Source organism: Sebastes fasciatus, chromosome 11 (genome assembly GCF_043250625.1).
Source record: "Sebastes fasciatus isolate fSebFas1 chromosome 11, fSebFas1.pri, whole genome shotgun sequence".
Classification (NCBI taxonomy): Eukaryota; Metazoa; Chordata; class Actinopteri; order Perciformes; family Sebastidae; genus Sebastes; species Sebastes fasciatus.
Window position 1 is genome coordinate 12,832,486 of NC_133805.1, and position 15,858 is coordinate 12,848,343.

Consider the following 15,858-nt stretch of genomic DNA (forward strand, 5'->3'; position numbering starts at 1 on the left):
GTGGGGAGATTTGCAGTGTACAGCAGCAAAGGGGATAGTGCAAAAAACAAGATGCATCAGCTAACACAGTAAAAAAAAGAGTTAAACAAAGTGTAACAAAATATGAACCATTTAAATAGAAGGAAGTATAAAAATAGGAGCAGTATATACAGTATTGACAATAAACAGACTATTAACAGAATTGCACAAGTGGAAAATGATATTGCACAGTGAGAATGAATGAATGAATGAAATTCCACCTGATAATATCAGGTTATTGTCAGTGTTTTGGTGTGTAAGTGGTCTACTGGGAGCAGGGCTGGTTGTGGAGTCTGACAGCTGCAGGAAGGAAGGACCTGCGATAGCGCTGCTTCACACACTTTGGGTGAAGGAGGACAAATTTAGTGATCTATCAAACTAATGTGGATCTGAAGGTTGTTTTTTCATTATTTTATGCAGGTTTTGGTCCACACTGCAGTGTGTGTGGACTACAGAACCACCTGCTCACACAGTCACTTCCTCTTGGAGATTCCAGATCCCACGTGATTTGTGCTGATGTTAACGCGAGATGTCAGTGACGTCACTTTTAGCGCGGAGTTTGTTGTTGGCGGAAAAGCTTCCTGAAGTCTGAAAGTCTGAACAAACTGTTTTATTTAGCCTCATACTGAGTTATAGTTACACATTTAAGCCTTCGTCGATGGAACATTAGCTCATGACTGTGTGGTGTTCTCATGAAATGTTAATTTGAAGGAACTATAGCACTTTACGACCAAACTAAAGCGGTGAGTGTCTTCTTGTTTTACTCAACAAGCTGTTAGCTTTGACAGGCAGCAGCTAACAGTAGCATGCTAGCTACTTCTGTTATGAGCTTAAAATCAGCTGTACACATTTACTCTTCATCCTATTCATCTGCCTTTAACCTGATAGTTTACCAATAACAAATCACTGTGTGAAGCCAATACCACTCTCCATACATTACTTCCTGAAGTTAATATGACAGTGACTAACATATATATATATATATATATATATATATATGTGTATATATGTATATATGTATGTATATATGAATATATTATATATGTATGTATATATATATATGTATGTATGTATATATGTATGTATGTATGTATATATGAATATATTATATATGTATATATATATATATATGTATGTATGTATATATGAATATATTATATATGTATGTATATATATATATATATATATATATGTATGTGTATATATATATATATATGTATGTATGTGTGTATGTATATATTGCATGTTGTATTGCATGTGCATATTGTATATTATAAATAATAATTTGCACATATAAGAAAAGATAACAAATTGTCAATATGATTAAGATAAATATGTAGGTAATGAATTGGTATTGTGATTAAGTTATATTATAAGTAATGAATTGGTATTCTGGATTGATAACAAATTTATATTTTTGATAAGGATAATTATATCAGTAATTAATTTATATTTCTGTTTGACAGATTAAAGGTAATAATTATAGTTAGACAAATTGAGGAAAATTTAATTAGAATATATGTATGGCTCAATAAGGAAGCTGGTTAATAATTGATTTATGGAGAAAGGGTGGGATTAAATAAGTTTATACTACTCACTCCTTTTCGAACTTGTAAATCAAGGCATCAAGTGTTTGACAATTAATTTTTTATTATGCTTTTCATTGTATGTAAATACTACTTGTTTCTGACTGTCCACTTGTTGGTATGATCATTCTTTTTCTTTATTTATTATTTTATTTTTTTGTATTCTACATGTTCCAAATAAATTTTGAAATGAAAAATGAAATGAAACGTTATATGTTAACGTTTAACGTTATAATGAAAATGTTTCTATGACCAGCCTCTTGAGTTTCTTTCTTCATTTCTTTCTCTGTCTTAGATGGAGTTGTCTCCAGTCAGCGTTGTCAGCACAGACAGTTGTATTATTAAATCTGACAGAGGTCACAGGAGAAGCAAAGTCTCAAGTAAGTTGGATGCTTTATGACTTAAAAGCACATAATTGGAGTATACAGTAGCTGGACAATTATGTAAGCATATTAAGGGGTAATATTAGGTTGAAGAAGTAATATTTGCAGTTCCCTAATATCATATTTACTATCAATATTTTATGTGAATTTTGCTTTTTAATTTAACTTATGTATATGTCATTTTATACAAATGTTACATTAGGAATAGAATAAAAGAATTGTCTAAAATGAAAGCCTGTAACATAGGCATGCCTGTAAAGCGTGCTTTAAACCGAATGAGCGGTTGAGAAAATCTGGTAATGTTTTGGATTCAACAAACGCGTTGTGCATGTATGACAGCATATCTTTTACTGTTTTCTTCCAGGGGATCTGGAAATAGACATTGAGCTCCTCTACAAAGCTGTTCCTCAGCTGGCCAAGGTTTTCCGCATCACAGCCAAAATCGGAGAAGGTACATTCTCTGCATAACTTTGTGCACACCGTTGGAGTTTACAAGTGTACTGTTTGCTTAAGAGAAACTTTTGTTATTGTGATTAATACACTCATTCACTTCATTGGATTTATTGGAGCAGAAGAGGTTTTTGTGTTCATGGCATGTGTATCTGTGCACCAGGTACGTTCAGCTCGGTGTATCTGGGTGAGGCTCAGATGCGGGATGGTGGGAGAGAAAGGTTTGCCCTGAAGCACCTCATCCCAACCAGCCATCCTACACGCATCGCTGCTGAGCTTCAGTGTCTCACTGTTGCTGGGTGAGTCCAATACTGTTGTGTGTTTATACAGAGCGATATACGCCCCCCAAACTGTCAGACAACCTTTTAAAGAACTGAGCAGCCAATTCAAATTATTTAAAGTCACATTTTAAAATACATTTATAGACTTTGTTTCATGTATTTTTTATGATGTTATTCATTTTTTAGTCCAATCTTTAAGTCTTTTTTAAACTATCGCCCTTTTATATGTTTTACTGTTTATGTTTTTATACTTTGTTGTTAAGCAATAACTATTACGTAATTGTTATTCAAATAATATACTGTTATTAGTAGCCTTTGACAATTATTTCAAAAGGAGTTTCATAGGAGTTAATTGGAGTTAATATTCCTACAGTTCTTCCAGTTAAATGTTCCTCTCTAATGGTCTTTATTCATGTTTGTGTTATCTGGCTCCTAGAAACCTACCATGTGTGCTGCAGTTAGAGGTTTATAGATTTGTATACTTGCTACAGACGTGTTACAGTGCTGACACATCGTATGTGTAAGAGTTGTGTGCTCAAAAATTCTAAAATAGTGACTCAAAGAACTCCTGTATCATAACCGTTTAGTCTCTTCCCCTAAAGGTTATTTTTATGCCGCAGCAAATTGGTGTGTGGGCTCCTCGTTTGTCTAACGTTGTATGATTCAGCTGAACCTACGCACCTCAATACGTTGACGGCTGGTTTGGCAAAGACACTCGTTTGAACATATGAATGTGCATTTATGTTTGATCAATGTTTTTGATATGATTCTTTGAAGTGACCAGCCAAAATTGGCATAATCGCAGATAAATCATACATTGAAATGAGTTCTGTCATCTCACCGCATCATTTTTAACATTTTATTTATTTATTTTTCTCTCTTTTCAGAGGAAGAGAGAATGTGATGGGAGTGACGTATTGCTTCAGGAAGGACGACCACGTGGTGATTGTCATGCCCTTTATGGAGCATCAAGCTATAGTGGTATGCACATTGTCACACGTTAGTTTCTGTGAAGCATGTGGCTACTACTTTTAATAAATCATTTAGTAGCTTCCTTGACGTAGTTCTTGTTTCTATGTTTGCTAAAATGTAATTTAAAACTGCTGATCCAATCAAAATGTATTCATCAGGAAATCATTGGCTCATTGAGCTTCGAAGAGGTTCGTCTGTACATCTATCACCTGTTGACGGCCCTGAGACACGTCCACCAGTTTGGTATCATTCACAGAGACATCAAACCAAACAATTTCCTCTACAACAGAAACAACAAAATGTGAGTAGTCACATAAATGCAGCTGTATAATTTCACATGATTGCTTTTTGTTGAATTGCTGAATGGGCACATAAAGTATTTATTAATTTCCCTGTTTAAATATGTGTATAGGTATGCGCTGGTGGACTTCGGTCTGGCTCAGGGTACAGTGGACACTCAGATTGAGCTGCTGAAGGTTGTGAGACAGAGGCCAATACAAAAAGGTGGAGGGTCCACAGGGAAACAAGACACCACACAGAGGAGCAAAGCACCACCTAGACTCCTTCCCAAAACCACCACCACAGCCTCAACCTCACTACTTCTGCCTCCACGGCAGTCCACGAACTTACCTCCTCCCTCCTCTTCTTCCTCCACCACCACATCCTCCTCAGCCTCTCGGAAAGCACTGGTTAAAAAAGCACGCTCTCTCACCACCACCGTCACCTCCTCTCGCTCAAAGCACACAAAGGTGTCTGCACCCTATTTTACCTTTACTGGTGTTTCTGAGTCTGTTCTTTGTTCAGTGAAAGCAGAATTGTAAATTAGTGTAGTTAAGGTTTATTTGGGTATAACTCGCCTGAATTTGGGTGAAGAATTTCCTGCATGGATATATTAAAGTATGTGCTTATCTGTTTGTCTTCTTTTGGCTGCGCTAATGTGTTGGCTTTAGCTAAATTCTGCCATCCCTATTTGTTTTCTCTAGGATTTGGCAGCACTACGCAAAGTGCCTCGACCTGTGTTTGGAGAGAGGAACCTGAACAGCTGCACTCCAGCTCCGTCCACCGCCAGACAAGCTGCCATTAAGACAGAGGTAAGCAGAGAGGAAATAAGAGGTTTCTGTTATTATATCTCAACACCATTTAACTGACAAATACATAGTAGTTTATTTCTTTCTGTTCTTTTTCATTTGCTTTAAAGAGAGCCTTTTTAAGGGTATTATTGGTCTGTGTTTCTCAGTGTAGTCGTATTTTTTTCTTCATAAAATCTTTTATTCAGCTGGTTAAACCCGGCAAAACAGAGGACCCAGCCAGCCGAAAGTGCTCCTTAGCCAGCCGGGGCCCGCTGCCCGTCAGGACCCAGAGCAGCAGTCAGAAACCTCAAAGGAGCGTACAGCAGGGCCTCACCTGTAACTGCTACCAGACTGACCGTGTCTGCAACATCTGCATGTCCAGGTAACAGAAAAAAGAGAGAAGAAGAAGAATAGAACCACTTTGTTTCTGTTTACCAATCATTAAAAGACACTTTTGTAAAATGATTCTTCATCATAAATCTGAACCTAACCTATTTAAGTTCTGTGTTTTTGCTATTCTCTCACTGCTTCATGTTGTTCTTATTAATAAAGGAAGCAGCAGGTGGCTCCCAGGGCTGGAACCCCGGGCTTCAGAGCACCAGAAGTCCTCACTAAGTGTCCCAACCAAGGAACAGGTTGGTATCTCAAACCATGACTATTATATGATTGCTGACCACACAAAAATAATGACAGCTGAGCAAAATCCTACTGTTGAACTCAAACCTGGTGTCTTCTTACCCTCTCTTATCGTTACTAATGTTGCATCCTCTCCTGTCTTCTCCTCCTGTACTGCAGCCATTGACGTGTGGTCAGCTGGTGTGATCCTGCTCTCACTGCTCAGTGGCCGTTACCCATTCTTCAAAGCCAGCGACGATCTGATCGCCCTCACTCAGATCATGACCATACGAGGCTCCAGAGAGACCATCCAGGCTGCCAAGGCATTTGGTATGTATTCATATTGTGATTAATCCACACAGTTTATCACCAGGCAGTCACTGTAACAATGTAGGAGGACTGAGTTCAACCTCACAGTGATGTATAGAAAGCTCTGTGTTTTTAATGAACTCGTTTTTGGGCTGAACTTCATTCAGGTAAGGCAGTGGCGTGCAGCCGGCAGCTGCCTCGGCAGGACCTCAGGACGCTGTGTGAGACGCTGAGAGGACGGAGGCCATCACCAGAAGATGAAGTCACACCACTTCCCGAAGCCAACAAAGACTCCACCGCCACCCTTCATCACAAGATCCAAGAGGATACGCCCACACATCGTCCCACATTCATGCAACACAAAGACGGAGCAGGTGAACGTCCTTCGTCTCTCTCTTCTACTCTCCTGCCAAACCACCGGGAACATTCAGGGAACACAGAAACCACTCGCCTCACTAAGGAGAACTCAGAGACAGACTGCCAGGTGGAGGAAGATGAGCGGGGCTGGGACAGAGTTCCCGATGAGGCCTACAACCTGTTGGACCGGCTGCTGGACCTGAACCCTGCCACCAGGATCACAGCTGCTCAGGCCCTGCAGCACCCGCTCTTCAAAGACCTGTGACTCCGCAGAAGACCAGGAGTCTCACATCAACAGAACAGAACTGCCGGCTTCCTCGTCTTTGGTTCAGTCTTAATAAACTGGATGATGCAAAGACAAAGGGGTGTTATTTGTAACCCAGCAGAGTACCAAGTCTGTCCCCTTATGAGGAATAATTCTGCTGCAAAGTGGACAGAAGTTTACATCCATGTGGAGAAATTAGCTGAACAAGAGAATAATAGAGCTCTGATATATTTCAGTGTGGGGAGAAAAAGCTCTCTCAATTTTCTCTCCCATCGACCCGTTAAATGCTTCATAGATTTTAATATTAGCGTCCATTCAAGAGAGGATTGACTTGCTGGTTCACAGGCCTGCAGTTCTTGGCTGCTATGATACAGACTACTTTGAGAACGGGCATTTGAAAGGGCTCTAGATGTGCACCGTTGGCTATAACAGAGACGGTAAAAAACAGTATTGACTTGAGGCATTATATTTGCAGACTATTGGCTTTTGTGTTAATGGTTGGACAGTTTTACAATTGAAGGTATCTGATCTCCTCTGTGACAGGAACCAGCTAGTTACAGCTGCACACTGTGTGATTATATTGTTTTTTATTTTTACACTATAGTTTTTTACTAAAAGAGAAAATGATAAAAAAAACTTGTTATGACTGAGTGATGCCCCGGGTTAAGTTTGGCCTTTTTTACATTCTTGTTAGTCTGAACTGGGTCTCGTCATGAGGGAATAGTCAGTATGTTGTTTACTGTTGTCACCGTTGCCATAACACCATATTACCACCATAGGATGTGACTATTTCTGAAGTATGAAAGGGCTTTTTGATTTCCATCTGTATTTTTATGAATTTCAGTGCGAATGCTGCTGTATGAGGATATGTTTGTTTCAGCTGTGTTAATTTATAATACTCTAATAAAGGTAAAAACAAAGCAAGTGGCTGCCATTTACAGTATGTAACATCTTACACATATATATGGAGCATATACTGGAGAGCAGGGGGTTGTTTTCAAAGTCTGAGACAGTGGGCCTCCCCTCAGACAAAGCTTGGAAAAAGGCTCACCCTGTAGTTTATATGCTTAGTTTCACTCTGTGGGATCATGATTATGTTATTTGATCCCATAGACACTAAACAACTGAGCCAAGATAGCCCAATATCGCTGTCTGACATAACTTCAGACTACATCAAATACATAAACAAAGGTCTGTCCTGAGGCATTTATTAGTTTCTGACTCTGGGAAAGTGGGAAAAATTCCCCAAAACTACTGTATCTCTGAGCTATCTCTGTAACCAAATCACACACACACATTATCCTATGTAATCTTTTGATAACTTATGTAATATTCCCCCCTGGGGAGGCTCGTCTCACACTGTGAAATCTGAGAGGTAAATAAAATTATTATTCATCATCACTATAATTACTCAAATAGTTGATAAAACTTGTATTACTCTTTTCTACTAATAGCCTTGTTATTATTACTGAGGTGTGAATTCTAACATTACAATTACTCTGCAGGCACATTTCAGATAACCATATCCATAATTAACCATGCCACAGAAAATACAAAAAACAAACGGTACAGCACTTTAACACAAGAATTTGAGAATTTATTACAGAAGCAATACAAATTTTCAGACATTTTTGGAGGTCTTGTACCTACATGTAGCAGACCTGCTGAAAACAACTTGAAACATGTAAAAAAAAAATCATGATTTGTAAACCCTTTGAAATAATGTAACCATGACTGATGCTGCTCTTTTTTACTTTTTAAACAAAATACATCAACAGAACAGTTGAAGGAGTTGTTTGTTTGCCCGGTTGGCTCGGAGACGATGAAGCCCTCTGGTAGTAAAACTCGTGGGCTCAGTCTAAAGACTTTCCTTCACCTCGGTGAGTTCCTCTATTCGCACCAACACACTCTCGATCATGTCGAACGTGTGCAGCGCCGAGTGCAGAGCCTGAAAAAGACATGTTGGAATTCAATCAGGTCATCGCTGCTCTTTGTTAGCGCTGTACAAACAAACAATCGGGATCGTCATCATGAACTTCACCGACCTGAATCTGTGACTCTGATGTCATGCCGGGCAGCTTCTCGTCGCCGACGGACACAGAAACCACAGACGCTTCTGTGGAAAACACACATTCATGTGTTCTATTATAATTTTAAAAGCTGTTATTCTGAGAATCTTTGCAAAAAAAAGTCAGTGAGTGGTTTGAGAAAGGTGGAACTGAAACAAGCGAGTGTTGGTCTGACCTTTGGCCTTGCCCTTCTTGGTCTCCATGGTGTCGTGGAGCTCCCTCTCGTAGTGAGCTCTCGACATGTTCACTCCAACACGCAGCGGCTTCAGGAACGTATCTTCTATTTTATACAGCTCTGTCCAGATCCCTGTCTGCAACATCAAAACAGCAAGAGAAAAACAAGATGAGTGGAGTTAACTGACGCACCATGGAGATCAGAAACACGTGGGTGGAGGTTTAGTTGTCGTTCTGCCCTCTTGAGATAAAGGAAAGTAACTTAATTGCAGAAAATGATGATGATTTATGATGTTGGTCTTTTTGGCTTGAAAGGTTCCCTGATATTTACTGGATCGGATCAACACTCACCTGGTTCTGCGTCACTTTGTCTCTGATGATGAGGTACCGCAGCAGGTTCAGAGACTCCATGATTCTGTTTAAAAGCAACACAAAAACAATCCTGACTCACGGTTCACTTCAGATTTTTCTGAATAAGATCATGCAATACGGTTGAAAGCTCCAGAAACAGATAGTACATGGACCCTGAGTTGGGATCGTTTAGTCCAGAGGTCTCCAACCTTTTTTCCTGAGTGCTAATTTGACAAAATTAAAGTGTCCGAGAGCTACTCATCGCACCAGATTGTACAACGCCAATAGCAGACATTAAAAATGTAAGTTCATTTTAGTTTTTGGAAAAAATTATGTGGATATATGCATGGTAATCAATAGCTAATAATTAAGAAATGTTTTTCCGTATGTTTTAAGTGCAAGAGGAAAAATTAGGCTAAAATCATTCATCCATTTAAGGACATTTGTTTTTAACTCCAACATATTTTTTTGAATCCTAGGCTGCCTTTTTAAAACCTACTTTAGTTCACATTAATTAAGCAATGCACATTAACTCCAAATCATGCAGTCAAGAGAGAGAAGCTCACTTTAGCTGTGATGTGTTTCTTTATTATCTGTTAGCTGTTAGTACTCTGATAGACTGGTAACTTATTCATGTACCCTGCCTCTTGCTCTAATGCATGCTGGGATAGGTTCCAGTCCCCTGAGCAAGATAAGGGACATAGAAAAAATACCTGTCCAGGTAGTTCAGGAGGTCGGTCTCTGGGCCGTCTGGCAGACTGAGAACTTTACGCAGCAAAGGCAGCAGGTGAGCTCCCTCGAACCAGAGGTTACTGTTACCTGGCTGAGGACACACGGAGACAAAGACAGACTTTTACTTGGTTTTGTTTTAGGGATTTTAAATTAAAACACTGTTATTTAGCTTAAAGAGCTACTATGAAATTGAACATGCCATCTCACCTGCAGGGCAATGTCGATCTGATTCTTGATGTTTTTGATGACGTAGCCTTCGACTCCTGAGTGCTTGCTGGTTTGCAGCATGTATCTGAAACAAGACAGTAAAAGTCAATACGCTGAAAGGTGGAACAGAAAGAGACATTGCTGGAAGAAAGGTGAACTTACTTGAAAAAGTTGTACTTGGCTTCAGTGTCAAACTTGTCGATGCTCAGCTGCAACACCTTCAGACCTCTGGTTCTCTGTTGACAAGGAAGCAAATATGTAAATATATCTATTTTCAAAAATTTAAAGAATAATAGATGCAAATAAAATGAGACTTAATTTCAAAGCTACAATAAATGCAGAAGTAGAAAAGTAATTGTGTCCATTATGTTACGTAATGCATGTTACGTTTTGCACCAAATTGCTAAATTATCTACTAATGTGAAGACTTACCAAATCATGGCTCGGACACAACGTCATGACCTTCACCAAGTTCTGAAAACAAACGGTGAAATTGATAACTGAGCATCAGTAAAGCATCACAATGTGAGTAAAATCTGAGGTTTGTATAGATGACTGTGTTCACCTGAGGGACTGTGAGGAAGGATTTGATCTCCAGCAGATCTGCCGACAGACCGCCGTCCTCCACGCGCACCAGACTCTTCTCATACAGCTCCTGTGTGACGGTGAACACAGGTACCGAACGTCAAACTACAAAAAGCTCTAAAATAAACAGGTTCAGTTTACGAGAGAGTTCTTCATAACAGCTGGAAAAGTCTTGTAGGTTGTTTCTGTTTCACAACGTAAACATTCCAAATGTGTCCCAGTTTATTTCCTGTTGCAGTGTTTGTGAATGATATAAGCTGACAGGAAGTAAACATGGACCCAAGCTGTTGCCTGGTAATGCAATTCCGTTGAAACGATCTATATCACCTGAGAAATATTTGTAAACCACAATACAAATCTACAGCATGTTGCAAAAATGAAAAAAACAAAACAAAAAACTCATCTCTAATTCAATGTTTCAGTTTGACTCACCAGTCCTTTCTGAATCCTGGACTCCTCAGTTCTGTCAATAAAATATAATTTAAAAATAAGTTATGAAGGGTTCAGCTAAAATACACAAAACAAACCAAAAAATAACCGGTAGATCCAAGTCAGCAGTTAGATATATGTGGGTTCATGGTGTGTAAGTGGTGGCTACATAAAAAGAACATCATGAGTTATTATATAAGGTTTCAATGGCCAATATGTCACGTAAACTTTAAGATTAAGTAAGGAAAATGCTCTTACTTACTTTTTCCATTTAAAATTTTGAGTTTTGAGATATCAGCAGCTGCTTAAAAACTCAATTTGACTGATGAACTACCACAAATGCAGTGTTTGCCAAACTGTGTTTTACATGTTGTTTTATTACAGCCAACTGACATCAACACTGCTAACAGAAAAGATACAATAACATAGTGTCATCATGTATTCACCTGGACAAGAGGAGGCAAATGTGCTCCATATTACACCGGAGACTGAACACGGGGCTGTAAACAAACACAGAGTTGAGTCGGGATGGATTAACAATACGTTTAAATTCTGAATATAAAACAGTATAAATCATCAGCAGTATTGTCCAGCGCTAATTTTCTAGCCACGTTTGAAGAAACTCATACAGTTTATCAGTGTCCCATTGCTTCATAATTATAGATATTTTTTTCTATCTTACCTGAAAACACTGGGGAAAGTATCAGCGGCCAGGTGATGGACAAACACCAGGTGAGCCAGGCTGGCCAAAGACTCTTTCGGGTAACGCACCTCCTCCTCCAGAAAGCCTGGAACCTGTTTTCTCTTCAACAGAGGCTGGAACACAAGACTGGGGACGGACTCTCCGACAGCACCGAGGGTGTTCTGTACAAAACACAGAAACAGACTCACCATTAACATAATATCTGACGGAGTAATACAAATTGGGAGTTTCACTGACATATTACTGTAGAAAATAGTCAAATTTGCAGCACCCATCACAACATTTACGCTGCAGTTACAGGACAGCAGCTCTTTCCAGAATATTACGGTGACGTACCAAAATCTCTGTGGCAAAAGTCCTGAGGGGAGACACGGCCAGAGTGTCTGGATCCTTGAGTTGCACCTCCAACAGAGGGTGACTCAGTGTCTTCATACAGCTGCAGAACAGAAAAACACAAGGAGTCAACCTCGGCATCATACTACAGATATTTTAGATGCAAGTCGGAGTTGTGAATTTCAAATTTATCACTCACAACTTCAGCAGTTCTGTCCGCAGCTCGTCCTCTTTCACCCTGCCCTGGTCACCCGCCATCTTGTTCTCATTTTGCGCCTCGCTGTTCAGGATGTTTTGCCTGGCCTCGTGGACAAAAGGCTTGACAAAGTCCATCAGATCAGCGCAGCAGCGACAAAGCGAGAAGACGTCGTCCTCCTCTTGCTCCTTGGTGTAAGGTAGAGGCAGTTTGGCCACCTGGTCCAGCACGGAGGACAGGGTCATGCCGAGTGACGACGCCTTACGGACGCCCAGACACAGCAACACTGAGAGGATGACACAGATGAAATGGCTCCATTTGAGTTGACATGTGATGTCAGTATATTGGAGTACACATTCGTAGAAATGTTCTTAACCTTTCTGTAGAGGGTTCAACAGCAGATGGAGGCTCTCTGCGATGGTGTCGGGGTCATCCTGCTCCAGCTGCTCCAACAGGCCGATCAGCAGCTCTTTGGGTCTGCAGGTCTGGAGAACCAAAACTCAAGACACTCAGCATCTACACACTGCTAGATTAGTCAGTGGATCACATCAAATTATAACTAATGTTGTATCTTATATATTATAATCCAATCTTGAACAGACCTGTAGCAGGTGGTTGAAAATGGCGAGGCATTGAGAGAACTTCTCGTTTTCTTTCTTCAGCAGAACCTGGATCAGTGGAGGCAGCAGATTCCAGCCCATACATCTCACTATGTCCTACAGGAAGAGTAAATAGATGAGTGTTCATGCAGTACAAAATGTGCAACACAACGTGCAAAACGATGGGTCAGCTTTGAGTACCTGATTCTTTTCATCCAGGACAATACTGAGGACCTGTGCACTGTTTCCCTCCTCGATGCAGGTCCGCCCAGAAATCGTGAACACGTCGTGGTCCTCGGTGGTGTAGCCGTCATCAGGGAGGGCTTGCTGTGTGAAAGAAAGACAAAATATAGACGTTTTATTGCAGCGAAGGCAGAAATGCCTGCTACTTTTTTGTCATTGTATATTTATTTGGGGTTTTGTACTGTTGATTGGACATAAGCAAACTGAGGACGTCACTTTAGGATCTGGTATTTGTCACAATATCTGACATTTTATTTATTTACGGTTAATCAAGAAACAATCAACAAATCAGTCATTAATGGATATAATTGTTAGTAGCAGCCCCACAGTCTTTTAATCATTATTGAAATGTCATTTAAGATATTAAGGCTCTCTTAATTGAATGTAGTATAGACAGTATCAACACAGTGACCTGTGTGTGTAAAGTAGAAGGTTCCACTATTGTTCACTGTATAAATACATTCAGATTACTGAGTATATTAAGTCATTGCACTGAATAAAAAGTCAGTGGAGAACCCAGACATGATGATGAAATGTGGAGGTTTGTGGATATTGTATAACTGAACCCCCCTCCATCCCCCCCAGAGGACTCACACATCTCTGGACCACATCACTGAGCTGCTCCAGAGCCATCCCTGCTGTCTTCAGGTTGGTGGTTTATCTTCACACGCACACAAGTCCTTCAAAACAAACAGGACACTTCATGTCAAAATAATACACACACCATATTAACTTGATAATAAGACAAGTGGACTCAGGAAATCCTTTGTCCCCCCGAGCCATCAAACTGTACAACACCTCTCTAGGGAGGACGGTCTGCAGGACAGATAATAATGCACACAGTGCACTTTAGACTAAGCTACTGGAGTTACCCTGCACTATACTCATTTTTAACAGTCTCTTCTGCACTATATTCACTTTTTTAATAGTCGTGTATCACAGCTGTTACCCTGCACTATATTCACTTTTAACAGTTTTCTTTATCTCCTTGTATTTTCATATCTGGTATATTTTTTTGTACTTTGTACTACTAACTTTTTACTAACATGTTTTGCACTATGGAACTGTGATGCTGGAAACTTGAATTTCCCTCAGGATCAATAAAGTTACTATCTTTCTATCTATCTATCTATCTTTCTATTCATCTATCTATCTATCTATCTATCTATCTATCTATCTATCTTTCTATTCATCTATCTATCTATCTATCTATCTATCTATCTATCTATCTATCTTTCTATTCATCTATCTATCTATCTATCTATCTATCTATCTATCTATCTTTCTATTCATCTATCTATCTATCTATCTATCTATCTATCTATCTATCTATCTATCTATCTATCTATCTATCTATCTATCCATATAGCTATCTATCTATCTATCTATCTATCTATCTATCTATCTATCTATTTATCTATCTATACATCTATCTATCTATCCATATAGCTATCTATCTATCTATCTATCTATCTATCTATCTATCTATCTATCTATCTATCTATCTATCTATCTATCTATCTATCTATCTATCTATCTATACATCTATCTATCTATCCATATAGCTATCTATCTATCTATACATCTATCTATCTATCCATATAGCTATCTATCTATCTATCTATCTATCTATCTATCTATCTATCTATCTATCTATCTATCTATCTATCTATACATCTATCTATCTATCCATATAGCTATCTATCTATCTATCTATCTATCTATCTATCTATACATCTATCTATCTATCCATATAGCTATCTATCTATCTATCTATCTATCTATATCTATCTATCTATCTATCTATCTATCTATCTATCTATCTATCTATCTATACATCTATCTATCTATCCATATAGCTATCTATCTATCTATCTATCTATCTATATCTATCTATCTATCTATCTATACATATATCTATATCTATCTATCTATCTATCTATACATATATCTATATCTATCTATCTATCTATCTATCTATCTATCTATCTATCTATACATATATCTATATCTATCTATCTATCTATCTATCTATCTATACATATATCTATCTATCTATCTATCTATCTATACATCTATCTATCTTTCTATCCACATATATATCTATCTCAGTATCTACTCTGACAGCTGTACATGAGTTGATTCATCATGTAAATGCAGGTTAAGGTCAGGTATAAGCCCTGCTGTGCAGTAGTAACTGGACAGTCTGGTGTAAACAGGAGAGACGGATGCTAGTGTGTAGTTAGGTGAATTATCAGTTATAATAAACATGTTATTCTGCTATATTAGCTGTCAAAACACAGTCACAAACAGTGCGCACTGTTGCTAAGTATAGAAGTGATAAACAGGTTAATAATAGCCAGAGTAAATAGATACCCACCTTAGATAACTACATGTCCCCAAACAGCCCGGTGGAAACTACCATGCTAACCGCTGGTTCTGTCCGTTTGGGCTTGCCGTAGGAGGAAATACGTCATAAGTCAAAGTTGAATTTAAGTACTTTTTCTTATTAATTTAATTTTAATTCTCGCGAAGTTCCACATTCACAAGTGTAAATTTACCCAAAAAAAATTAATTTCTTTGTATTTATGAAAGAAATGGAATTATATCTGTCAACAATTTCTTCCTCACAAAACAAAAAAAGCAATGAAAACAATGAATTTATGAAATATCTTTAATGTTTTTAAGTGAAATTATTGTCTTACTCTCGCGTGGTCTTTTTTTTTTGTTATTATTTATTTTATTTGTTTTATTTTTTTTATTGTGTTTTTTTTTATTTTATGCTGGTTTTGTTTCATTTCTGTTGTCCTTTTATGTTTGGCATAGCTCTTTGTTTATGTTTTCGCTATGCTTCTTCTGTATGTAAATGTTTTTAATGTTTTCTGCTGTTACTATGTATACTGTCATTTTTAAGTAATAATAATTAAAAAA

The 15,858-nt window shown here is 38.5% G+C and overlaps 2 protein-coding genes across 3 annotated transcripts; one reads left to right on the top strand and one right to left on the bottom strand.

Annotated features, from left to right (window-relative positions):
* Positions 1–514: 514 nt before the first annotated feature.
* Positions 515–7,226, top strand: cdc7 (cell division cycle 7 homolog (S. cerevisiae)). 2 transcript variants are annotated; one of them, XM_074650761.1, is made up of 12 exons: positions 515–761; positions 1,900–1,984; positions 2,352–2,438; positions 2,601–2,736; positions 3,606–3,699; positions 3,849–3,991; positions 4,103–4,439; positions 4,674–4,781; positions 4,967–5,142; positions 5,313–5,395; positions 5,556–5,705; positions 5,852–7,226. In XM_074650761.1, exons 2-12 carry the CDS (start codon positions 1,900–1,902, stop codon positions 6,304–6,306), a joined length of 1,854 nt encoding a protein of 617 aa, XP_074506862.1. In that variant the 5' UTR covers positions 515–761; the 3' UTR covers positions 6,307–7,226. The 2 variants fall into 2 exon arrangements, with proteins under 2 accessions (XP_074506862.1, XP_074506863.1); XM_074650762.1 differs by having other exon boundaries at positions 517–761; positions 4,103–4,166.
* Positions 7,227–7,881: 655 nt separating this feature from the next.
* Positions 7,882–15,386, bottom strand: glmna (glomulin, FKBP associated protein a). The gene is made up of 19 exons (XM_074650766.1): positions 15,308–15,386; positions 13,522–13,607; positions 12,886–13,011; positions 12,688–12,801; positions 12,462–12,570; positions 12,089–12,371; positions 11,893–11,992; positions 11,536–11,717; positions 11,300–11,353; positions 10,857–10,887; positions 10,405–10,494; positions 10,272–10,313; positions 10,002–10,075; positions 9,840–9,924; positions 9,614–9,723; positions 8,901–8,964; positions 8,551–8,686; positions 8,352–8,422; positions 7,882–8,254 (listed from the first exon to the last, which is right to left on the bottom strand). The coding sequence occupies exons 2-19, from the start codon at positions 13,558–13,560 to the stop codon at positions 8,165–8,167; spliced, it is 1,800 nt and encodes a 599-aa protein (XP_074506867.1). The 5' UTR covers positions 13,561–13,607; positions 15,308–15,386; the 3' UTR covers positions 7,882–8,164.
* Between the last annotated feature and the right edge of the window lie 472 nt (positions 15,387–15,858).

What these genes read in the sequence shown, in the direction of transcription:
- cdc7 (XM_074650761.1), top strand. Translation starts at nt 1,900, where the DNA reads ATGGAGTTGTCTCCAGTCAGCGTTGTCAGCACAGACAGTTGTATTATT. An exon ending in CAGGAGAAGCAAAGTCTCAA is followed by an intron (nt 1,985 to 2,351) that starts GTAAGTTGGATG and finishes GTTTTCTTCCAG; the next exon opens with GGGATCTGGAAATAGACATT. An exon ending in TGCAACATCTGCATGTCCAG is followed by an intron (nt 5,143 to 5,312) that starts GTAACAGAAAAA and finishes TTATTAATAAAG; the next exon opens with GAAGCAGCAGGTGGCTCCCA.
- glmna (XM_074650766.1), bottom strand. Translation starts at nt 13,560, where the DNA reads ATGGCTCTGGAGCAGCTCAGTGATGTGGTCCAGAGATGT. An exon ending in GTGATGTGGTCCAGAGATGT is followed by an intron (nt 13,012 to 13,521) that starts GTGAGTCCTCTG and finishes TCTTTCACACAG; the next exon opens with CAAGCCCTCCCTGATGACGG. An exon ending in TGTGTCCGAGCCATGATTTG is followed by an intron (nt 10,076 to 10,271) that starts GTAAGTCTTCAC and finishes CCTTGTCAACAG; the next exon opens with AGAACCAGAGGTCTGAAGGT.